General features: G+C 40.8%; 1 protein-coding gene across 1 annotated transcript in view; it reads right to left on the reverse strand.

Moving 5' to 3' along the window:
* Window positions 1–25,450, reverse strand: part of LOC142396408 (Krueppel-like factor 7) — a 118,554-nt gene that overhangs the window by 21,077 nt on the left and 72,027 nt on the right. The window contains exon 2 of the mRNA XM_075479105.1: window positions 13,550–14,201. Within this exon, the coding sequence (XP_075335220.1) occupies window positions 13,550–14,201 (652 nt within the window). The remainder of the gene's footprint in view (window positions 1–13,549; window positions 14,202–25,450) is intronic.

Raw genomic sequence — 25,450 nt, forward strand, 5'->3', positions numbered from 1 at the left:
CTGTGGATAGAAGTTTGAAGCATATCATGAATCTTAGAATCTAATTTTACACATAATGTTTTGCAGTCGGCTGCTATAAAACACCCAATATTAGACAGTACTGTGTTCAGTTGCATCATGAATGATGTTGGGAAAGTATTCACCCTGGCATTTTTCCTTACAATCTATAGTTTAAATAGATATTTGGGGAGGATTTGATGCAAAACAAACAAATAAAATCTACAATTTTTTTTATATAAAATTCAAGAAAATAATATGCATATGTGACCTATGTAACCCCCCCCCCCAAACCAGTTGTAGAGCCACCTTTTGCAGAAATTACAGCTGCAAGTCTCTTAGGGCATGTCTCTATGAGCTTGGCACATCTAGCCACTGGGATTTTTGCCCTTTCTTCAAAGGAAAACTGCTTCAGCTCCCTCAGATTGGATGGGCTGCACTTGTGTAAATCAGTCTTTAAATCATGCCACGGATTCTTAATCAGATTGAGTTCTGAGCTTTCAACCACTTGAGTGTTGCTTCAGCAGTATGCTTTGGGTTATTGTCTTGCTGGAAGGCGAACTTCTGTCCCATTCCTAAATCTGATGAAAACAAAAACAATCTGATGAAAACCTGAAACAGGTTTTTCTCAAGAACTTCCTTGTCTTTAGAACCATGTATTTCAAAAAGATCCAACAGGATGGTGTTCTCTAGGTGAAGAAAAGGGGCTTATGGACTGATCTACCAATGTCTGCAGTGGAGCTTTCTAGCTCCCATGTGTTACCTTTGATCTTTTTGTTGCCCCTCTGATTAATGCCCTCCTTCCCTGGTCTAGGACTGCCTCAAAGCAGATTTGTTGTGGAGTCATTCTTTCCATTTTGTGATGATGGATTTCATGTTGCCCTGTGGGATTACCAAATTTTTCAAAGGTGAATAATTTTACAAGCTACCGTAGTTGTGGTAATAGCAACAATTTTCCCAGTCAGATGTTTTTGTGATTAAGAAGGGGAGAGTAGGGTGGGTGGGTTCAACGATGGCAGAGCTGTAAAGAAATGTGAGCATTTATGATTCTACAGCAGATTACTTCAAAGATTACTTCCATAAAGAACCCAAAGAGTCATCCATGTTCAACAGCAGTTTCTGAAACTATTTGTCCTCCTATTCATTTCACAAAGTCTCCTTCAGTCAGGACTGATTATGGGACCATATTTTCAACATACAATAGCAAACCACTCGGCAGCTTATCCTTTTGGAGAAATGCTTCATTCTCAAGCTGCATGTGTTTGTGATATGGAGTATAAGTGGGGGCCGCAGGTGCCAGACAGGCGGACGTTTCACACTAGTCCTCTGTAATTGGCCAGAGCACCCCATCTTCCTTAAACAAGAACGCCCTCAAAACACACACACACGCACACACACACATGTCATGCCTGCCATAGACATGCACACACTGTTGGAGGAATGAAGCAAGGCCAGCTCGGGCCTGACGCCACAGCAACCATGACGCCAGCCAATTACAGCACCGCAAGGCAGGGATGCTCGATAAAGTTACCTAGCAACTGAGAGAAAAAGAGTAGAGAGATGGGGTGAGGGGTGGTGAGAGACACTGAGAAAGATTAACAGGCACGGACAATCCAGCAGCCACCAACCAATTATGGAAGAGTGTGATGCAGTTGCTTGGCAACCCAAACTAAATGAGCAAACGGAGGAGAGAAAGAGAGGGCACAGAGGAGTATAGAGGTCCAGGTGCGGGGGAGGTCAGCAGGGTGTTATCCTGAATCCACATGAGGTTATAATGGTGCCCGCTGAGGGTGGGGACAGGGTGGGGTGAAAGCTGAGGTCTGAGAAAGTCAGTGAATAGTAAAATACCCAAGAACAACTTCCAATGGCAAATCATGATGGAAATTTTCATAGCTGTTTTTTAGGCATCAACTGGTTTTCAAAATCTGTTTCAACATTCTTGAAAATCTCTAAATTCATATCATATCCAACAGGAACTTAAAAGAGTGTTTAACCATGACAACTCTGTTAAAGTAAAATGATGGGACTGTTGGACACTTGTCCTTTGGTGACAGTGTAATTCTTTTATTTTTCTGTTAAGCTAAAGTGCCAGTCAGGTTTTACACATGAACTTGATAGCCTCAATGTTAGAATTGCACAAACAAGGTTAAAAATACATACAGTCACGTAGATTATTAATCGAGTGGGGTTCCAGGATGTGTTTTATGTTAGATTAAATGAATTGTGCGGCCACTCTCGGCACATTCGCTTCTTTTATTCATACGTCTGCTAAAAATTTGGGTGTAATCTTTGAATCAGTCATCTCTTCGTCAGCTTTATATGACTATATACTATTTTTATTGTGTTTTTAGGCGTTTGTTTTTTGGAGCATTTGTTTCTGACTGTTTTGATATTTCAATCTTTAAAGCCCTTTGGTCAACCTTGATTTGCTATATAAATAAATTTGACCTTGACCATGACCCTGTACTGAGTGCAGCTGCAGCATCTCTGACCACATTAAAAGTACATTTGAACAGCAGACACCAACACTCGCTACAATGGACCAACACTCACTACAATGAGAAAGTGAAAGCACAAGTTATCGGCAGGTGAAGCCACTTTGGGGAAAAAAGACCTACACTGTTGATGTCAGGTGAGAGAAAACTGGCTTGGATGTTCAGGAACAAGACAGAGAAACATCAAAGCCTCCAGTCCACTATAACTGGATGCTTCTGGAACACCAATGTCACTAACTACAGTCAAATTTACATCTTCATGGAGTGAGCTGCCCCAGCTGACAGTTTTGGGTTGGATTCACACAAACGGGTTTCAGGCCTCAATGGGCTTGCTTTTCATTAACTTCAAGTGGAATTATGTCTTACATTACCATTGCTTCACTTTGATAATGGGGCTAGTGATGAAAAGTTGAGAATAGTTAACCTTTTCAATAACCTTTTCAAGCAGCATCGGAGGCTCCAACCAATCAAATCGCCTGATTTATCACGTGCCTGATCTTGTGACTCATTGTCGCTACTATTCTATGTATCCAGCCCACACACCATTGAGCGTTAAAGCATAGCATCAGTGATAATCCCGATTTAAACTAAACTTAAATTTGCAACCGGCCGCATGTATGAAGAAAATGGATGGGAAGTTTTAGGGTCAGATGAGACAAACATTAAGTTGTTTGGCCTCTGTGTTTATGTTTGTCTGAAGCTTTAAAAATAAGATAACCACCAGAATAATTAACCAGCTGCTAAGTATGATGGAGGTAGCATCACACCTCATCCTGACTGACCGCGAGCAAGCGAGCGATTGATAAAAAGTGATCAGAATGCGTACTTTTCAATCAGCCTGTCCTGACATGCCGCAAGCGATGTCGCTCCGTCCAGCGATGAGGCCGACCCCTTATAAAATCGCCCGCGCTGTCTCTATTTGGACGACATTTTGCGGCGGCGTACCGTTCTTATTTGTTGAAATGAACACGCTGCTTCCTGTTGACAAGCTAGTTAGCAACAGGTCAGCATCACTAAGGGAATAATGGACGAGGAGAAGCTGATCTTTGTGGAACAGCACCCAATGGTTTATGACCCCAAACACCCGTACAACAAAGATCTGAAACGAAGTATGGGCGGCAATCGCCAGAGAACTCGGTGTTTCAAGTGAGTACTTTCTGAACCAATAACATCACTCCCGACAAAATCGTCACGCTGCATATCAGGACACCCTCGCGAAATTTCGTCGTCGTATCGCGTCAGTTTCGCTCGCTTTCAGTCAGAATGAGATATGTCATGCTGTCAGACCACTCTGCTCCCAATGAAACAGGCAGAATGTACAAAGTGAACACCAGGTTGAGACACACACGGTTGTGGAACAGATAAATCAGGCAACAATCAACCCTTTGTCATTAAAAAATATGTAGACTGTGCCTAAAAACTCAACTCAACCCTGCTGACACTGCTAAGATGAACGACAGAATATCAAACCAGAATTCTGGAAGAATATTGTTGATGCCCAAAAGGCATTCAACCAACTATCAGATACGCAGTGTAGATATGTGTTAATGACCTACACAGTTCGAAACAAATTCATGTTCCCTTTTTAGTCAAAAGTAATGTTGGACAATAATTAAACCCAAAAATAAAAAGAATCAAAATAAATTACTGAAGCTCAAAATTGCCAGGACACTCATGTCCACTATGATAGTTTATACTACAAACTTGAATTAAATCTGCCTTTGTCTTTGATAGAGCTCGGCTCACAGTCTCTTCCCAAATTGCAGACTTTCAATTTGGCTTTATGGATCTCTGACTCACCGTATAACAACGGAAGTTCGTTATCCTCTTTCATCAGCTATGATAATGATGCTCACTATGTCTGTGAGCTGCAAAGGAATGCGTGGACATCTACATATTTTCTTTGGTATGTTTTGTGGATCCAGGTACAGACTTTTGAAAGACAAGCACTCCTACCAAGACAGCTTATTGATTGTTCTATCTTGGTTGCCAAGAATGTAGTTAAGTATATTATTTTGGACTGCTGCTCGAATAACAAGGATACAATTAATAGCAATCCACTGCTTTCAGATATCTGTACACATACAAAAGGGAGGGGAAAAAACATAAAATGCTGGTTCAGAGCAACTCTGACTGGATACTTTAGAGATTTACTGAATTCATTTCTACATCTACTAATGTATTGTTAATGTAACAACTCATCCCTAATTAAACAACTGAATGTAGGAAAATCTTCATATCACAGCTGCATCTCAGAGAAATTGTTTTGAATATCATAATGTACAACTGCAGCATATGTACGGTGCAGACAACGGCAGGACGGACGATATAATTTTGTTTCTAATGGGCTCCAGTGAGCGCTGTGTTACAGTAAGTGTGCTGACACTATGCAGGCTTTCTGCAGCTGCTCCTCCCTTTGGTCTCTGCAATGCTAATCCCTGCCTACATGTATGTTCAATGATTTATGGTTATAATAACCCAAAAAGAGGATTAAGCTAATTAGACCACAGCGCTGTGCTTGTAATGAACATATTGGGAGGGAATACGGCACCCCCACGGTTATACCACACACACACACAAAATGAGGAAACTGGAGTGTCTGCTTTTTTCTCAGAGAAAAATTCGGCCTTTAAAAGCGAATTGTTGGTAAGCATGACTTGACTGTCAAATTATCTGAAGATTACAGACACTGGTGGTCATGATTCCAGATGACTAGCTGCTCAGTTCTGGATTAGTTATAGTAAAGTTACCAATGTGAGGTGACCCCAGCTATGCCAGGTGCAGCCCTGGAGTGTAAAGCTGCCTCTCCCCGCTGCTCGCGGCTTCACCCACCTGTGGGCACGTCTTGACTCCTAGGGCACTGGGGCATGTGCTGTCCCACTGCGCTTGGCTGTCTGGGGCGCCTGGCCCTCTCGGGTGTTGAGTGGGGCCTCTAACGGGGGGTTTGGTGGCGCTCGGGCTCACGGGGACCAGTTCCAGCGCACGAGCCATGTCTGGGTTGGGGGGGGCCTGGCGGGGCTGGTAGGCTGCCACCTCTGGTCAACGGGGGGCCTCTGCCCTATGCTTGTGGAGGCTCTGTCCGGGGGCTTCCTCTGCCGTCTTCTGGGTGGATGTGTGGTTGTCCCTGCAGTGGGCTTCCCGGGTTCTGTGCTCCTTGGGGGCTGTTGGTGGCCTGGGTCTGGGGGCCCTCTCGGCCTGATTCTGATTGCTGGGGGTGGATTGTGGCCCTATACACTTATACAGTCATATTTAAGCATGGTTATTATGTGGGACTATCTATGTGTATTGCATGTTCATGCACACACACACACACACACACACACACACACACACACATTCATTAGCCCAGTAGCATGCTCCCTAAGCGGTTGTTGTGTCCTGTGGTTTAAGGTAATCTGTATCCACAGTTGTATTTTATGTGATTGCTGCTGCTTGTGCTTTGTTTTTGTTTGTGTGTTTGTCCTCTGCTTGTCTGCCTACAGGTGCTCCTGGTGGCTCTAAGGCTGGATTCCTGGATTGCTGCTGGATTCACAAAAGCCGTGGATTGTCTTCAGTTTTGTTTTTACAGGTGTAGCAGCTGATTGTCTGATTTTTCTATGTTTGTCTCTTCATATTTCTTTTCCTTTTTTTTCTCCTTCTTCCCTCTCCCTCTCTCTCTCTGTCCCCCGGTCCGGTTCGGCACTATCACATGTTAAGTATTGTAATAAAAATAAATACATAAATAAATAAATAAGGAGTTTATGGGCATCAAGGGGAGCTTTTCATTCAAATACAGATGTAATTAAGTTTCTGTCATAGAACAAGAGTATGCTGACATCAATGAATGTCATACTGTACCACTGCTGTTTATTTACTGTCTGTAAATAACCGCAGGCAGCGGCTCCCGCCAGGTTCGGCCTGGTGAACGCCAGATCTCTTGGAAACAAAACCTTCATTCTGAGATACTTCATCACTTCCAGCAGCCTGGATGTCCTCTGTATAACGGAGACCTGGATTGAGGATGGTGATTCCAGCGTTTTTGTGGAACTTTTACCGCCTGGGTGTTCCTATTTAAGCTCCCCTCAGACACCCAGACGCGGAGGAGGAATGGCGGTTGTTTACAAGAAGCATTTTAAATGTAAGCCACGCACTGCACCACTTTCACCGTCAAGTTTCGAGGTGACTTTATTTGAGCTAAACCTTTCTGGTCCTGTGCTGTGCTCCGTTGTCTACCGTCCTCCGAAACATAACAAGGACTTTTTAAGGGACTTTTCTGATTTCTTGTCAGGAATAATGATCGATTATGATCGTGTCCTTATACTTGGGGATTTTAATATTCATGTATGTTGTCCTGCGAAGCCACTGGTGAAGGACTTTTTTAGCCTCATTGACTTTTAACCTGGTGCAGTGGGTGACTGGCCCCACACACGAACATGATCCGCATTCGGACAGAGCAGTTCTAAGAACGCCGTTCTAAGAACGGTCTTCTTTAGCGCCACACTCAACAACAAAACAAAACAAAACCCGTGAAAAGTAAGGAGAGAAGAAAAAACCCACAAAGATCGCCTGCGCTTGATCCTGACTCTCTCTGTGTGCTCTTCCAGCCTATATATTAGACGCCTGATGTGATCGTCCATGATTAATATCACCATCATGCAGACCATGAACACGGTGGCCTCCCGCTCTCCATATTAGCTTCTTTGTGGTGTTTTTTCTTCTCTCCTTACTTTTCGCGGGTTTTGTTTTGTTTTGTTTTGTTGTTGAATGTGGCGCTAAACGGCTAACGTAGCACGTCACTGACGCAGACGGCTGCGCATCAGTCCTGACTCATGTGCGAATGCAGACTGAAACAGTTCCGCTGGGGAAGGACAGTTATCAGAACGAAATTCGAGTAGGACAGTTCTGATAACTGCGTTCTTAGAACGGCTCTGTCCGAAAGCGGCTAATGCGAATGCGGCTATGGACACACATTGGACCTTGTCCTCTCTCATGGCTTGTCTGTGACTGATCTAGAAAAAGGTGAAACTATTATCTCTGATCATATGCCTGTTTTATTTAAAGTTGCTCTATCTTGTGCCACAGTTAAACCTTGCGCTCCTGCTTGTATAGCAGGAGCCTTATCGATCAAGCCCCTACTTCTATGTCTTGAAGACATTAAAGCCTGGCTGTCTTTAAATTTCCTGAATTTTAATGACAAGAAACCAAAGTGATGGTGTTTTGTCCCAGCAGCCTCTGTGAAACATCCCTTATTGATCTGGGCCCCTTGACGTCTTATTTGAAGCACACAATTTCTAATTTGGGTTTTATAATAGACAGTGATCTTAAATTAGATCGCCAGGTTGGAGCAGTGGTCAAGTCCTGTTTCTATCATCTTAGGCAGCTGGCAAAGATTAAGCAAATTCTTTTAAGACAAGATTTTGAAACAGTAATTCATGCCTTCATTACAACTCAGCTCGACGAGTGTAACGCTCTTTACTTTGGAGTTAGCCAGTCTTCCCTTAGGCGTCTCCAGTTGGTCCAGAACGCTGCTGCTTGGCTTTTAACCGGAGTCGGGAAGAGGGAGCACATCACCCCTATCCTGGCTTCTCTCCACTGGCTGCCTGTGCATTTTAGGGTTCATTTTAACCCCTTAACGTCTGAATTTATATAGCTGTATATAAAAAAATGTTTTGTGTGTGTTTTAGCTTTTAAGTAGATGGCAAATAATGCTGAGATCATTAATTTCACTTTTGCACAAAAAATAAATAGAAATTTTGGTATGTTGCTTATTTGCAACACCAGGCATAATGGTCAATAATAAGATAACAACAACACAGTAATATAACAGTGAAAAAACAATGTTTTTTTTTTTAAACATATTTATTTATATAAATCTGCAGCAGGAAATAAGTCTGTCACTTTGCGGTCGTAGTGAATATGGACTAACCGGCATTGGGGGAATAAAGATGCTATCTCAGCTGGTTGATTGAGTCAAACGGTTTGTAGCATATATGCGACAATAGGCGTTAAGGGGTTAAGATTCTTTTATTTGTTTTTAAAAGTTTACATGGTCTTGCCCCATCTTTCCTCTCTGAGCTGCTTCACCCATATTCTCCCGCTCGTTGCCTCAGGTCAGCTGATCAGCTGCTCCTGGAGGTACCGAGGTCTAAGCTAAAGCTTAGAAGAGACAGAGCTTTTAGTGTTGCCGCTCCCAAACTATGGAACGATTTTCCGTTACATATTAGAAGTGCCCCTTTATTGTCCATTTTTAAAACTCATCTTAAGACACATTTTTATTCTTTGGCTTTTAACACATGTTGAGACTTTTCCTCTTACTTCTGTTATCGTGTTTTATTGTTTCTGTTGTCTTTTCCATATTTTGCATGTTTATTGATTTTCGTCTGTACAGCACTTTGTCGCAGCTACTGTTGTTTTAAAGTGCTTTATAAATAAAGTAATAGTAGTAGAAGTAGTAGTCTTTTGTGACAACTGATAGTGTTTAAGTCTTCAAACTCTTAACATGGTCCTGGGTGATCTGATCACAAGTGGGAAGCAGTAAAGGCAGGTATGAAGACACCCTGGATGGATTGAAGATGCATTCAGGTCTTATCACTGGGGCCACATTCAGAGGTGGTTCAGGACACTGTCCACATCAATTTAGAAGTCTCAATAAAATTATATCCTGGACCGCATTGAAGTGACCTGAGGGGTGTTCCACGAATGTAGCTAAAGAAAGCCAGGCTGTATCAGGAAAGCCTCGCTTAAACTAACACCATCTCCCAATTAAGCCTCAAGTCGTTACACGAAGACATTTTAGCTGCATCTCAGCGAGGCTAATCCAAGCGAGGCTTACATAGCCTGGCTATGTGCGAGTGCACAAGGAACGTAAGAAGCCCTGACGAGTGGATGGTGGAAAAACGGAGATGGCAGAAAAGGAGAGCAAGACAAGAGCTGTTATTTATTCAGCAGCTGGACAAATAATGCTGATGGAGCTGTATGAGGATTTTAAAAGTGTCATCACCAGAAATGGTAATACAGCTGTGATCAATAAAGCGAGGAAAACAGTATGGCAGACAACTGCCGACAAATAAATGCATAAGTTGTGAAAGTTTCATACCATTGTCAATTGTAGCACATTTATTTTACTGTCCTCATGTATTTATGCTCTCCTCTTTGTGTTATATTTTTTCACATAAAGCATGCTGAATTGTCTCTCTATGAGGTGTACTGCACGCATATTCTGGCCCTGCTCAGTTTATTAATAACCCAATAATCAACATGCATCATCATACTTTGTGACTATATTATGGTGAGTATGTGACCCACATATTAATTTTTCACTGTTGCATCTCAACAGGAGCAATCTTAACAGCCAAAAGCAAACCTGGCAGCAAGTGAAGGTATAAAGTACAGGAACATATTTCAGAGTGGTAAGTAGCCTTTGAAGAAATGTGTTTTTTCCAATAAAGAGAACACCAAACTAGATATGGAATACAAGAAACTGAAAATAAAAAAGATCACGCTAGAGATTATGAAACTGGAGAGGGATGTAAGTATGAATTAAGATAAAGGAGAAGGTCATGGTGTGAACTGTTTTTAATTCTGTTTTCTCTCCACAGCTTGAAAAACATGTAATAATAATTAAACAATTCAACACAACTTGAACTCAAACTTGTCATTATTGTACGGTTCATGCAAAGTGTTAGAAATTTGTTTATGATTTTATATTCACAGTGGGGTGCCATGACCTAAACGTGTGGAAAGTTATAAATCATCTCTGTCCATTTAGCCTTCTTACACTTGCTCTGACTTAAACTGCTACTGTGTCAATGCTAAATTATGAAAAGAAGTTCTAACTCAAAGGTCACAACAATAAGGATCAAAGGAAATATGTGTCCCTGTATAGGTCCCTCACTGTGTCAGAAACAGTCCTTTCAGGCACTGGAACCTGCAGGGACTCAAGCAAGAAAAGACTTGAGCCTGAAAAGTTGTCCACAACACAAAATTTATAAAATATGAAGTATACTATCAAATTTAAGATGGCTCTGTCAGAAGTTAGCCATGGTGCCTGAGACCTTTAAGCAATGAACCTAGATCTAATTTGGCCAAAGGTCATTTCTATCCGTGCCCTTGTTGTAGCATGTGCATGGTGGAATGCCCTCTCCGCCTTGTTCCTGGATCAGGATATGGTGTGAGGAGGTACGGCCAGCATGCATAGCCTCTGTCCCCAAGCAGGACACCATAGAACTCACCTGCAGATTAAGATAAATGTTGAATGGATATACATGTGTTAAGACTTGGCAATTTGATGCAATGTGTGCCTTATATGGCTATCTATAAGAAAGTATGACGAGCACTTTAAATTCCTTAAGATAACCTCTACACCTGACCTCTCATTAGATTACTAAAAATTCGGCCTAAGCTACACCTTACTTCAAAAGTACACTCCTTCGGGTAAGTAAAATTCTTGCGCCTTGTGCAAACCTCTGTGCCAGTGAGGATGCTCGGAAGATCCTAGAATCATGAAGTGATCCCGGCCATTTAGCCTCAATGTTGGAAATGAAATGACCTCCATCACAGATCATCTGTATGCACGGAGGATAGGAGTCAATGATGAGGTTTCACAGGGCATAAATGTAACATTGCTCAGCGTTACTCAAAGGGGTTGATGTGGTGTTTTTCAAAATAAGAAATCCAGTTCAGAGTCTATGGACAATTATCCCCAAGTGTACCTGTACATTTAGGATATGGAAAAATTTTCGGTTTATGTAGTCAGCCTCCACGGGTCCAGCAGAGGCCTGACTGGAGGCCTGGTCCTACGTGTGTGTAGATCGGAAGTTTGTTAGGTATTGATTAGTTTTAATGAATACCATGTTCTTTCTTATTTAATTTCATGTTCAATACGTGTGTATAGCTGCGTTTCTTTAGTTGCACTGGCACCGACTGATTGATTTTTCGAGACCGTGAAAGTGGTGATATGCAAACCACAGTTTTTGTTTAGTTTTTATACAAGACATGAGTTGCGGGAGCGCAGAATTCTAGGTGAACATTTCTTTCGGGAGTCTGTTTCAGCCGGTCGGACATTCTTTGAGACGCAGCTAAGCTAAGCTTCAACTTTAGCCTGCCCGGGAGCAGGCTAGTTCAGCAGCATAAATTACCATGGTTACTCAGCGGGCGTTCAAATAAGCCACGTTCATGGAACGGAACTCTCTCTTAGATTAGCCAGAACTATTGAGAAAAGCCTGGCTTTCCGCTAATCCAGCTTTGTGGAACACCCCTCAGGTGACCTAATGTAATTTCGTTTCCAATTGTTTTCTCAGCCTCACAGTTTCAAGGAAAAATACATTCTTTATAAAACAGTATCAAAATTAGGCACAGCGGCTAGCTAATTTTAAATTATTTAATCTGTGGGAATATTTTGATAAATCAATTTTTTGGGACAAAAAACGTTTTACAGAACTGAATCATTCCCTGTGAAGAAAAAAAAAAATTTTGTCGGGAAAATAAAAATTGGTGGATTATCTGGAAATGGCATAAATGTTGTAATTGTTTTGATTATGGTTGGCGTTGATTGTACCTGACGTGTTCACCATATCACAGAAATCAGTCAAATGAGAAGAATCTCCACTTTCCAATGAATGGCAGCATGTGGAACCACTGCTACACCACAATGTTGTACACAAAAAAAGTTGTGTAGCTATTTTTATAAGCAGAGGTATGCTGACACTGAACTAAAAGATCATTTTTCTTACGCCCCTTTACTTCTCTCATGTTGTGTCTATTACATAACACAGTTATGAGTCATGGAAGGTTTGTACATTTCTGTAGATTAAATGAGACTCAGGTGACTCTGAAAATCATGTATGTCCAAATAATGATGTAGTTTGGGTTTTACAGAAGCATAAGTGTACCTTCTGATGGCCTATTGGTTGCTCAACTGACAGTAGATGTAAGCTACATGTAAAATTGCATACATAGCAGGTAACTGAGATCAGATCATAAATGGTCCCTGAGGACGCAGACTGTAACGTCACTTGTGAACATGCATACTCAGAGCTTTCCACTTCTGATTGGATTCCACAGGAGGCATGTTAATACCTCAATGTGATAACTAATTCAGAAAAAAAAACACAATATAGACTGCATCTTTATTCATCCAAGGCCCTCCTCCACATCCTGTAGTAGGGAACGCTCAAAGGTTCCTGTTCCTGCATACATTAGCATGGTGTGTGTTCTGTCTGCGGGTCACTGTGAGGGCAGCAGCAGAAAGAAGCTAAAGCTGCACGTCAGATACACACACACAGCTTAATTGGCAAAGTCATTTACTCACAAACCATCAATCATCAGGTAATTACTGAGGCAGGGCGAGGATCAGGACTGAGACAAATCATTCTGGGGGATCATCTGAGAAGCATGATCTAAATCTCTTTTAAAAAGTCAAACAACTGATTTCTTCTTTGCAGGTTTCCCCAGCAGCTCCCCACTCACTTCACTGTGGTGAAGAATATTTCAGTTTATTCTGCTGAGCCATGTGCTTTGCCTTACTGAGAGCTTTAGGCTGAAGCAAATCATCTGAGTTACTCTGTTATTTTTCCTAATTCTAGAGCTGAGTTATTGACATAATGCCTGCTGGTGCTGTCAAACCTTCAGCAGCAAAAGACAATGTTTGTTTCCCATGTGTGTCTCTATGCTGCTATGTTTTAAAATTGGAGTATCTGAGCAGGATTGCACAAAACAATTTGCAAGCACTGTCTCAACATAGAATACAAATGTTAGTAGAGTACTTCACAAATTGGTGAAAAGATATATTTGAAAGTCTTTCTGGTTTCGTGTTCATGTCTGGTTAAAAACACTGTACTCATTTGGTTAGTAACACTTCAAAAGAGCCTCGGGTATACAAAAGAGACAAAAGTCCTGTGTGATGTGTGTGTGACGTGAAAATCCTTATACCGGAAAAGCAGCAATGAAATCATAATCATAGTCTTATCTAATATTCAAAGTGTTGGAAAGGGACAGCAGCACCAATCAAATCAATTTAAGACATAAGCATTCTGAGCACTCCGTACTCTGTAAGTCACAATTACAGAAGGACATCTTACCTGTGTGGGTCCTCTGATGTGCCTTCAGATGGGAACTCTTGGTGTAAACCTTCCTGCAGCCGTTAAACTGGCACCGGTGGACTCTCTTCTTGTTCTCTGGTACATCTCCTCCCAGATTTCCTCCTCCTCCCTGCTCACTGTCACTGCTCGCTGCTCCTCGGCTTGGTGGGGATGGTAACGCTCGTGTTGCCACCAGCTTGGCTGCCCCCAATCCAACTTTCTTTGCCACCAGTTTAAGCGTTAACGTACCGTCTGCTGTTGCGGTGAGCGTTTGCGTGGGTTTGATAAGGTGCCGACCGAGCTCTGGTGATGACGGTGGTGTTAGGGATGTGACAGCAGCGCTGAGCTGTGCGGCACTGACTCCTCCGAGGACTTGGTCCTTGACTGAGAGGGTTTCAGTCCCAGCTACTGCTTGGCTCTTGTTGGGAATGGGAACCTGGAGGATTTTGGCCTGGATCTTTGGGAGAGTTACGAGTAGTGGAGGTGGGCTGGGCTGGTCGGGGAGGCTGGGGAGGATGGGGTCCATCAAGTCCTCGTCACTGTCACCACTCTGCATGAAGGCCGGGGTTAGAAGACAGTCCAGCTCCTCATCAAAGAGCTCTGAGAGTCGCTTGGGTTCTGTCTGTAGATACCTCTCCAACTCTAGACATGTCTGCAAAAAAAAAGGGATAAGCAAGAGTCAAAAACACTACTTTTTTAGCTGTTTTCATAAACTGGATGCAGTGTCTTAACAAGTCATAAGCTGATTAGAAGTTACCCAACTGAAAAGTCCAAACACATTTATACAATTTTTATTTTGAAATTTTTTCCTTAAAATTACATTTGCAAGACATTGTGAACTCCTGTATTTCAGAAATAATTCTAAAATGCTGATCAAATATTTGATCACATGTCTGTTCCACTTTCTCTGTGGAAAAAAAAAATCTGGCCCAGTTTAGGGGGAAAAAAAAAAAATCAAAGAAAAGATGACAGTTATAACTAAAAGAAACCAAATTAGATATTTTTCTTGAAACAAGAGTAACCATCTCTCATATAAAGTTCACACCCTATATGCAAATTCATCCACCATGTCCGGCTCTTAAATTTCGATAACAATGTCCAGCTAGTTTTGGCACTGACTGAAGACAGTCGCTATATGTGTATGCAAAAAAGTTTCTCAGGAAGCTATAAACTGTCTGACTAATGCAGAAACTCTTGCCTTTAACAATCTCCACAAACATCTATATTAACCCTGGTTTACCAGTATATTTATGCTGAAATACTGGCTGAAGGCTTTATTTTTCTATGCAGCTGCTGATCATGTTACCTGGCACACAGCAGTCCTGTGAGAGGAGGGATTTAGTCTGTGATTGATTGCCACTGCCTGGCTACGCTCTCCAGAGCCCTGAACTGTGTAGCCCTTGCCTGTTTCCCTCTGCTCACCAAAATCAACCAGCCATGGAAGTTATGTTGTGACATAGAGGTAGGAAAGTAAGGGGACAGAGGTAAAGTCAAACAAAGAATCAAAAGAAAGATACATGAAAGAAATTGTAAAAAATTAGCTTACAGTTTATATGTCCAGAATCTTTTGAGGTCTACAAAGAACGGTTTATTTAAATCTTGTTGTAGTGAAAGTAAGCTAAAGTTTTAGGTACTAATAATGAAAACAAAAGGGTAGAAGAGATCCTGCAACACTTTTTTTTGTGATTGTTTAGATAATTAAAGAAGTGTGTAAAACAAGCTACCTTTATTCTTCACACACTCAAAACAACAGAAGTCAAGAACAAATGACACTACGGATCCATTTTTGTTGTTTAGCATAACATCTCTAATTAGTCTGTTATATGCTACATTCTAAGATTTCTACAAGGTGAAGAATATTTATGTAAATTAGTCCTGACAGGAGAGCTGAGTGAATGTTTCAGTTTATCTTCACCGGGTCTCTGTAGATGTGAAAACTAGTTGTAGGGGGAAGTAACCAAATGCATCAAGTTGTGGACGCTTCTGAATTGAGTCACGAAAGCCAAAACTCTGAACTATTTTCTAAATGAGATTGATGAGGCGATGTTAACCAAACCCAAAAGGAGGAACTTGGAAAAGCGGAAGTGAAGTGCCCGAACAGTCTACACAATGCACAAGATGGTTGACTGGAAATCCAACCTGCACCATAACGTTTTGAAGCATTTTGGCTTCTGCGAAGTTGATCTAGAATGTTTTGCAAACACAACAAACATGCCACGTTTCCTTCTGGCGAAGGATGAAAAACACCCCAAAAAGTTGTAGTTCCTGCCAACCAGAGGATTACTCTCAAAGCTCAGAAAGGCAAATTACAAACTATTGCAACTTTTATGGCCAAAGATTTATATCTGTACTCAATCTGAGAACCAGGGCTTTTGTGCAATGTTGAGTACATTGTAGCGAGTAAACACATTTGATTAAGAAGATATTTTATGAACAGAGTAATCCGCACACTCTACAGCAAGACCAAACCAAAGTAATAGAACTGTTTAAGAAAGTAGGTAGGATACCTCTAATATGTGATGTTTACCACATTACAATCAGATGGCATGTCAGATGCTTATTGTTTATGCTTATTGAACATAACAGGAGGATGTTGGTCAGAATTGTGTTATCTTTGTTAGGGATTCATAATGTGCTGACGTTATATAAATTAACTACAATTGTGCTGCTACAGGAACACTTTAGTTCTTCTTTAGTGGTGGGGAATAAGGTGGGAGATGTAAACCTCCAGTTGTCTGGTCACAACCTCTTCTATTTCTTTAATGAATAAAATATATTGGAAGTACATTTTTTGATGGACTGTTTCAAATACTTTCGAATGTCCTGTGTAGAAAAAATGCATCAGGATGCAATCATTTTATAATTGCATTGCAGCTCTCCATAACCATAATCAAATAAAATGGCGAGGTGTCTAAAGATTCTAAACTCTGGTGATGAAGGTCCTTCTTCTTTTCCAGTCACATAGTGGTTTGCAGCCAATCCCACAACATCTTATCCCACTTTAACCTCCATTCCTCCACTTGAGTTTCGGATTTTATTATTGAACAGCTGTCAATACAAAAAACAAGCACATACATCTGGTTTGCTTTTGAATGCTATAATATGTAAATAAATGTTTCATCATTACAAGCATTTCAAAGCTGCTTTCGTATTGTAAAATTACCTCCCAAAGCAAACAAAAGCTTAAGATCACTGGTTAAAACTACACACTGTCGTAAATCTTGTTCTTAATTGTCCCCAAGGACCTTTGTTGTTCCATCTTCAGTTGCTTGTTTGAGTCAAAAGAGAGCAGGCTGTTCCCCAGCTCCATCCACTCAGCACTTTCTCAATGTTCCATGGCTCTGATTCTGTCCTGCAGCTCACTGCTTTAACCGTATCCTACTGGAAAATTAAATTCCTGTTTGGCCGAAGGCCTTTGGCAGCTGAAGGTTCTCACCCTGATCAAATGGCTTTTTCCATCTCTTTCACTGGAGCAAATTACAGCCACTGTACAAATGTTTTGGGTTTCTTTTCTTTAGCTGCAGCTGGGTGACTCCGTCCATTCGGACGGGCCAGTTCTGCAGGTTAGGTCCACTCAGCCTGAGTGATGAGACAAACCAACATATTTAGTCTCAACATCTGTTGCGTGATGATACGCTGAACTTCCCGCTCCCTCCTTTTTGTCCCTTTCTTCTTTTTTCCTAAGGATGTACATTTGCATATGAATATAAATCAAAGATATTTCTTAAAGGAGTTTGCTGGCTCATGAGAAAACTTGAAAAATGATAAGTATATGTTTATAGCAATGTCTTGTGGAAAGCTCATACCAGGGATGCAAGGGAAGACTGGTTATATTTCTGTCAAATCATTGCCTTCCTTTGTTAGCATATATACTCCTTTCATTAATTGCTGGCTGTTATACAATATCTACTCAAGTGCACAAAAAAAAATACCATTATGTATGTCTTTAAACTACATCCTACACTCAGTTCTACATCTGGAACCGAGTAATGAAGATGATCAAACAAATGTGGGATAATCTGGAGTGAAAGGCAAGTTTTATTACATGAAAAGATTGTAGCAACCTTCACTGATCATCTCTAACATCAGGCTGCTCCACATGTTACGCGATTTACTATAAATTTTAAGATCACTCTACTGAGTGATTCAGTGCTTTTAAGGACTAGAAAAACAATGATAAAGTTGGGGCTGCACAGTGGTGTGGTGGTTAGCACCAGTGTACAGTAAGAGGGTTTGAATCCCAGCCGGGGCCTTTCTGTGTGGAGTTTGCATGTTCTCCCTGTGTATGCGTGGGTTCTCTCCAGGTCCTCTGGCTTCCTTCCACCACCCAAAAACATGCATGTCAGGTTAATTGATGACTCTAAATTGTCCCTAGGAGTGAGCTGGATGGTTGTTTGTTACGTTTGTCTCTATGTGACCTTGTGATGAACTGGCGACCTGTCCAGGTTGTATCCTGCCTCCTGCCCAATGACAGCTGGGATACGTTTAGGGAAACGGGATAGGCCGAGCGGGTTAGGCACCCCCGCAACCCTGAGTTGGATTAAGCAGGCATAAAACGATGGATGGATGAGTTGTCTCTGAGATATTTTTGGATCCAAGAAAAAACTTTGTTTTACAGTAAGTTGCAAAGACGTAAAAGCCAAGTTTTACAGGTCAGTGTTATTGGTTCCTCTCATGGTTAAATAGGAAAAAAAAGTCTTCTATTCAGCGTTTTCGGCATTGACTAATGTAACATTTGGCTAAACAGTTTACAAAAAGGACTGACTTTCCAACACTGTTTGAGAGGCACTGGAAAACCAAATAATCAAACAACAATAGCTATCATTGTATTTACCATTTTTACACAAGTGAACAAATGGGCCAGCCTATGTCAAAACCTGGCTTTTGAATGCATTGGGAGGGTGTTTAACAAGCATTCAGTGTTGCATCAAATTACTCTGCAGTAGTCAAGAGTATTTATTGGCTAATGTCATCCAACAGGCTGCATGACACTGTGTAATGCCATCCCTTAATATTGTGGTAGCTTACAGGATTGTCCCATGGGAGGTCATAGTAGTTCCATAACGTCGGTTCTGTTTGTTGTTGTGCTCAACTCACTTAAAGTAAACATGCTACTACAGGTAATTGAAGATGATTTAAAAGGCTGATTTTAGCAGGTATATCCGTCAGTCGGGTCGCGGGGGGGGGGGGGGGGGGGGGCTGTCATAGGGCGAGAGGCGGTGTACACCCTGAACAGGTCGCCAATCCATTACAGAGCCACACAACCACACACTCACTCCTAAGGACAAAACCTAACATGCATGTTTTTTGGACAGTGGGAGGAAGCCAGAGTACCCAAAGAGAACCCACGCTTACAAAGGGAGAACATGCAAACTCCACACAGAAAGGCCCCAGCTGGGAGGCGAACCTGGAACCCTCTCACTGTGAGGCAACAGTGCTACCCACCACACCACCGTGCAGCCCTGTGGTTAGAATCAGACAGCCTCAAAATAAATTATGAGAAACCGGGTAAGCGCTAGCTGGCTAGCATGTAAATATAATTAGACAGACATCTATGGTTTTCCATTGTGTTGATAATTTGGGCATGGATTAAAATGTGCCCAGGTCTTCTTTGTCATTTGCATAATTGCCTAATCTCACACTTATTGACAATCCAGCCAGTTAAAACACACAAGCAGAGCTGGGATTCCAAAAAATATTGTAATAAAATATTATATTAATATTATAAAACATAAATAGAAAGTCTTTGCGTCTCTTGGCAGGGGCTGAACTGTTGCTGGGAGGATGGTGAAGAGGACCGAGGATCGAGGGAGCCCGAGGCAGTGCTACAAGAGCGAGCGTCAATCAAACCCACGACCAGCACTGAGCGTAACAACTCTGACACCACACGTATGACCTTCTCATTCGCCTGTTTCTCCTACACAACATGAATATCAGGTAACAATGACATGCACAGCCTGCAGCACTGCTTTGTGTCTTGACATGTTTTACCATATCTTTGAGCTCCAAAACCCAGGGGTTTGAATAGCTGTGTGAGGGATAGGACTTGGTTTTAGGGTTTGGGTTAGAACGAGGGCTTAAAATTGTTGTAAATGGTTGGTTTTTACTTCTTGATGACATGTTCCCACAAAGAGAACAATGCAAGGACGTGTGGTCATGTTTGTTGTGTTCCTGCGGGCCATCAGCTCAGACCAATACCATGTGAGGAGCTCACCTCCTGTTCCTCTGCTCAGTCCCACACCATATGGAGAAAGGTCAAATAAAATAACACGCACAGAAACACCCACACACACTGTGGACGTGAAACTCCTCTCGTTGAATCATCAGCACAAAACAACAAAATACAGTACAGTCCAGCAAACTGCTGCAGTTACAAAAACTTGTCAGGTGAGAGGTGGGGTAGGCTTCTTTCATATTATAGTTTGCTATCTTTGTGACAAATTTGCGACAATATATGCACATTCTATACAAGTCTGCCTGAAACACTATAAAAAATTACAGAGTCACTTTATTCTCTATATACCTTCGAAGCGTTTATGTTGTAAATGTTGGTGCTCGACAATGTGTGTGATGGCGAACAAAACAAAGCACAAGAGAAATCAGAGAAACCAATCAGTTAAATTTAGTTGTTTAACTCGCATGGTATACGCTGTACAAGGTACTAAAGTGTTGTTACACTCCAGCACAGTAACTATGGTTAACAACAGAAACAAGAATTTAACTGAAACTCCTGTAGTTTGATTCAAGATAATTCCAGTTTGCCTTAAAGGGATGGTTCGCCTCTTTTGACATGAAGCTGTATGACATCCCATATTAGCAATATCATTTATGAACAGAAAAAGTCAGACGTCACATCGCTTGGCGCTATTTCTCTCTACCTTCATATCACTACGGGCTGTGTAAACCGTGCAGACCGAAGAGCAGACCGAGCACTCCCCTGCTTCCGAGCAGTAAACACCGTAACAGGTGCAGCTATCGCTAGGTGGCTGAACGCATTGATATGAAGGGAGGCAAAAATAGCGCCAAGCGATTGTGAGGTCTGACTTTTTCTGGAGGGACGATTTTGTGATGCAAATGTATTACTCTTTTGAACGCATATTGTTTTGAGAAGCAAGACGCTTTATTTTCGGGACCCTAGCAAACTAGCCGGACTACCTTCGTCAACGCCAAAACTCGTCTGGAACTCGGCTCACAGGACGCAGCGGGGGGTAAGTCAATGTTCATAAATAATATTGCTAATATGGGATGTCATACAGCTTCATGTCAAAAGAGGCGAACTATCCCTTTAAGGACAACAAAATATTTTTCCATTAGAAGAGTTATGATGATGCATCAAATGCAAAAGTGTTTTTGCATTTTAATATAACTAAATAATCACAGTGTACTGCTTTGTAGAACACTGCTTCACTATATTCTCAATTGCAAAGGCTGCTCAAATATATAAAAAACAAACTATATGTCTATATCTCTCAGCTCTGTCATATTGTGCAGCTAAAGGTGCACTATAGTTCCCATAGTTTAATGCAATGTTTTCGGCAGTTGCAGATTCATCCATCCTTATCTTTCATCTATCATGTTTGAAGCTGTACTGCTCATTTCATGTCGTTTAATACTGACCGATAGTGTATGAGGTCATTGTAACACAAGGTTGGTTGAATATGTGGAGTCACTACGATCGGTGAGTCTGTTTATTTGATCTTACCAGCTATTTATACAGAGCTAGCTGTAAGATAAATAGAGAAATGCTTTCCTGTCCCTCTTCATCCATTTTTTTCCCCTCTACATGTGAGTGTTTGATTTAATATTTTATTTGAAATAGCTGCCAGTGACGTGTAGGCCCTACCTCTGTGTGCATCCTCTGCCTGCTCAGGGCCATTAATAATAAATGCAGAGAGCATTGGGCTCTGATGGAAGGGCTAAGAGCTTTTGACAGACAAAGGATGATTGAGGACGGAGCTCCACAAACAGGCTGAAGTGGATTCAGCAGGCGATGCGCCGTCTGTGTTCTGTGTGGACTGTTGTGTGACTATTACCAACACTACCATTCGGACAATGCTTAAATTAAGCCATTTACATGAGTCTGTAAAGTGACACTTCTTATAAGAGTATGCCAAACCATGGTTATGGCCTCATAACTAATTTATAATAGAATCTAACATCAGAAATAACCCACTGAATATACACGTGTCCTGATAATTGATTCAAAATTCAGTTAATAACACAAGGAATGAATCTTTTGTAGATTCATTTAACTATTAGATTTTGGGATTTGGTTTTGCGACTTTTTTCTGATGTTTTCTGAATGTCTGAAGAGTTTCCTTATTCAGACATTCCTTATCAGGTCATATGGATCCGGTCTTTTATCAGTTCCCAGAGTCAGAACCAGACATGGAGAAGCTGCATTCAGCTTCTATGTTCCACATGTCTGGAACAAACTCCCAGAAAGCCTCAGATCAGCTGAAACACTCAGTGTATTTAAGTCCAGGTTGAAGACACACCTATTTTCAGCTGCGTTTGAATAAAGCCAAAGCTTGAGTTTCAAAAGTTAATCATATTTTAACTAGTGATTTTATCTGATTTTATCTATTTTTCTTATTTCTTTCTTTTTTGTTTGAAATTTAAATCATGCTTTTTATTGCTACTGTTTTAATGTCTCTGTAAAGCACTTTGAATCACCTTGTTGTGGAATTGTGCTATACAAATAAACTTGCCTTGCCTTGCCTTATTTGTCCGGATAAAACATCAAAACCAAAGACCAGCTGATGTGCATCCTGCCTTTTAAAACAGACCACAGAGTACAGTGTCACCAGATCTATCTGCCACTGGAGATAGAACTAATCATCACAAGGTAGAGACAGATGACATACAGAAAAGCCAATCCAGAAATAGTGGATGATAAAAAAAAATTCACCTTTACAATGTGAAAGAGTTGAAGTATAGTCTGAATGCAGCAATCTGAAATCAGCACCTGTAAGGGGGTCCTTAATTGTTTTTGTCTCAGTATGCATGTTATTGACTAAAGCAGTCTTTCCCAAATACGGGGTTGGGACCCCATGTGGGGTTGCAAGACAGGGTAATTTCCAGAAATAAAATAAAAATTTAAATTATATTTAATGAATCATATTCTAGCCATAATTGCTGTAAAACAAACAAAAAAAAAATAGCCACCATATTTAAAATAAAACCATACAAATAATAAAATGTCACCTGCCCTCTTTTCTTTTCTTATGACCCCCTGGGTGATTACAGCAGCTTGATGACAGCATCAGTTGCAGTAGGTCAGTTTACAACACTTGGTATTTCTCCACAAACTTATTATCGGTATCCAAGGCTTTAAGCCAATAATACTATTTTTGTCAGCATGACGTGTTGGTTACCACCGACCAAAAGCAAACCAGAGACCCCTGCTCAGAGCCCAATGAAGAAGAGAGGAGAACCACCACCGCCAGATAGGCGAACGACCTCTGGTAAAGGAGGAGTTCTCCATCACAGCGGCGGTGAGCCAAAGGGGAACATCTACCTTTCTTCAAGGTTTCGAAAGTACAAGGAGGAATTCATTCAATATGGATTTACATGTGTCATTATGAGCGACAGTCTGGAAATGCTTTAAGTGACCAGGAGTTAATACGTAGTCTTGAAGAGCTGATTGTCAAATCACATTATCACATGTTTAGCCATTTGACAAAATAAATGAAAAATATGTTAATGAGAACAGCTTCATTAGGAATATGCACTTACACTTCATGTTTTTACAAAAAGATGCAAAATGTTGATTCTGGTCTTGTTGAGGGTATACACACTGGAATAATTAACCGCATAATGTGGGCTTCGATTCTAAACGTTTTCAGTCGATTCAATTCAATTCATTTTTATTTATATAGCGCCAAATACAACAAATGTCATCTCAAGGCACTTAGATAATAAAGTCCAATTCAAGCCAATTGTAATCATAATTATTCATAAAATAATCCAATTCGTTCATATAGAGCCAATTCAAAAACAATCTCCTAGCTAAGGAAACCAACAGATTGCACTGAAACTTTTTTTTTTTTTTTTTTTTTTCGGTCCAATCTCCTCTCTCATGTCTAGATGGAACATGCATCTTAAAAGTTTCGTTTTGGTCAGACTAAAACAATAATTAAATGTTTCTTTAGTGTGAGGTAAACATGCACAGTGAGTGCAATGACCTGATAGAACAGGATGTTAAAAATGCTGTTAGCAATGCTATCATCAGCAGCTGATCGAACAAGCAACTTTCATTATAGCGCGAAATGGAAAACTGTGATATTTATCTTTACTATATCTTTTTTAATTTGATTGAAAATAAGTTCTATTTGTTATCATCTCTGTTACAATGAGTCAACTTTTATGCTGTTTCAGAGAGTGGTTAGCCCTGCTGTTGAAATCAGCAAGGAAGTTTCAACCGGAAGGTGGATTATATCTTTAGGGTATAGGGCAGAGGAGAAGAGTTCTAGTGTTACCTTTGATAAACACAAAATTTAAAAAATTAAAGTAACATAATTAGGGCTGGGCGAGTTAACTCGTTAATATCGCGTTAACTTGTTAATTATTTAACGCCGATAAAGATTTTATCGCGCATTAACGCAAGTTTTATTATTATAAAAGTCTGTTGCTCACAGGCTTTTATTTTGTAGAAGTCTGTTGCTGTCTGCTGCGGAACCGGAAAAGAAAGTAATCGGCGGATCCACCAAACATGGAGAAAGGTACAGAATTTTTTCTCTGCCATTTTCATTTTAAAGTTCTTCCAGTCGACAGAACCAAAGTCATCTGTTAACACTGCCAATATGCCGCCCATTGATTGGATGCGAGACTCCGGTTCTTTTCACACATGTTTATTATCGCCACATCAACACCGTAGAACTAAATGTTCAAGTAAACAAAGTAAAAGACAACATTAGTTGTTGTAATCATAAAAGAAATAGCATTCTTAGCATTGTCGCTTGTACCAATAAATAATCAAAGTAATACTGGCCACTTTAGTCAGCTTCTCGGCAGAGTTATTCCCCAGAGGCAATCTTCACGGTCAAAACTAGGATTCTTTAACTTACACTTCTCCTCTGCATCACATTCACACAGTTACAGCAAACACCACGAAGCATGGAGTAATAAAATAAAAAGAAACTAGCAGGTAACATCACCGTTACAGGTGCTCACGGAGCTAACCGGCGCTACTTCCTGTTTTACTTGTTTCAACATAAAAGCACGTATTTAAAAATAAATTTTAAAAAAACTCCTGCATTTACAGCCAAGTTGAATTGTCTTCTCACCGTAGTAGTTCCAGTCTAAAATATCACTTAAAGGCAAAACACACAACTGATAGCAGCAAGTCATTCAAGGAAACAGACAGTGGAGCGAGGCTTCTACATAAAAACTACATAAAAATGCTGATGTTAAAGTGTGCTTGCACAACAAATGTTATGGCACTTTCATTCATATGGCAGCACATTTAAAATAAAACTAAATGCTAAAGGCTATACACTACTTTTGAATCAATTTTTGGATTTTGCATACAAATGCCAATAATCATGATTAATCAGGGAAATCATTTGATTAATTAATCGTTGCCTAGCCCTAAACATAATTTGTTAGTAGCAGCAAGCTGTGAGATCTCTACAATTTGAGTCTGCCAGCCAAGGAATCTTCTAATCTTCTATTAAAATAACAAACTGTTTAGAAACATGTATTCACTGCGAAACCCTAGGCCTCGTGTCTGATTGTTTTTTGAGGATTATTTTCACAAGGACCACCAGAAATTGATCTGGAGTGAATCTGGAGTGGAGGTTAATTACATCAATATGGCTGGTGGGAACAATTTATTGAGCATTAAAGTTTTTCATCAAAGAAGTTGATGGGTTTTTGAAAAGGAGCCTGGTGGCTCAT

This window comes from Odontesthes bonariensis, chromosome 12, assembly GCF_027942865.1.
Source record: "Odontesthes bonariensis isolate fOdoBon6 chromosome 12, fOdoBon6.hap1, whole genome shotgun sequence".
Lineage (NCBI taxonomy): Eukaryota > Metazoa > Chordata > Actinopteri > Atheriniformes > Atherinopsidae > Odontesthes > Odontesthes bonariensis.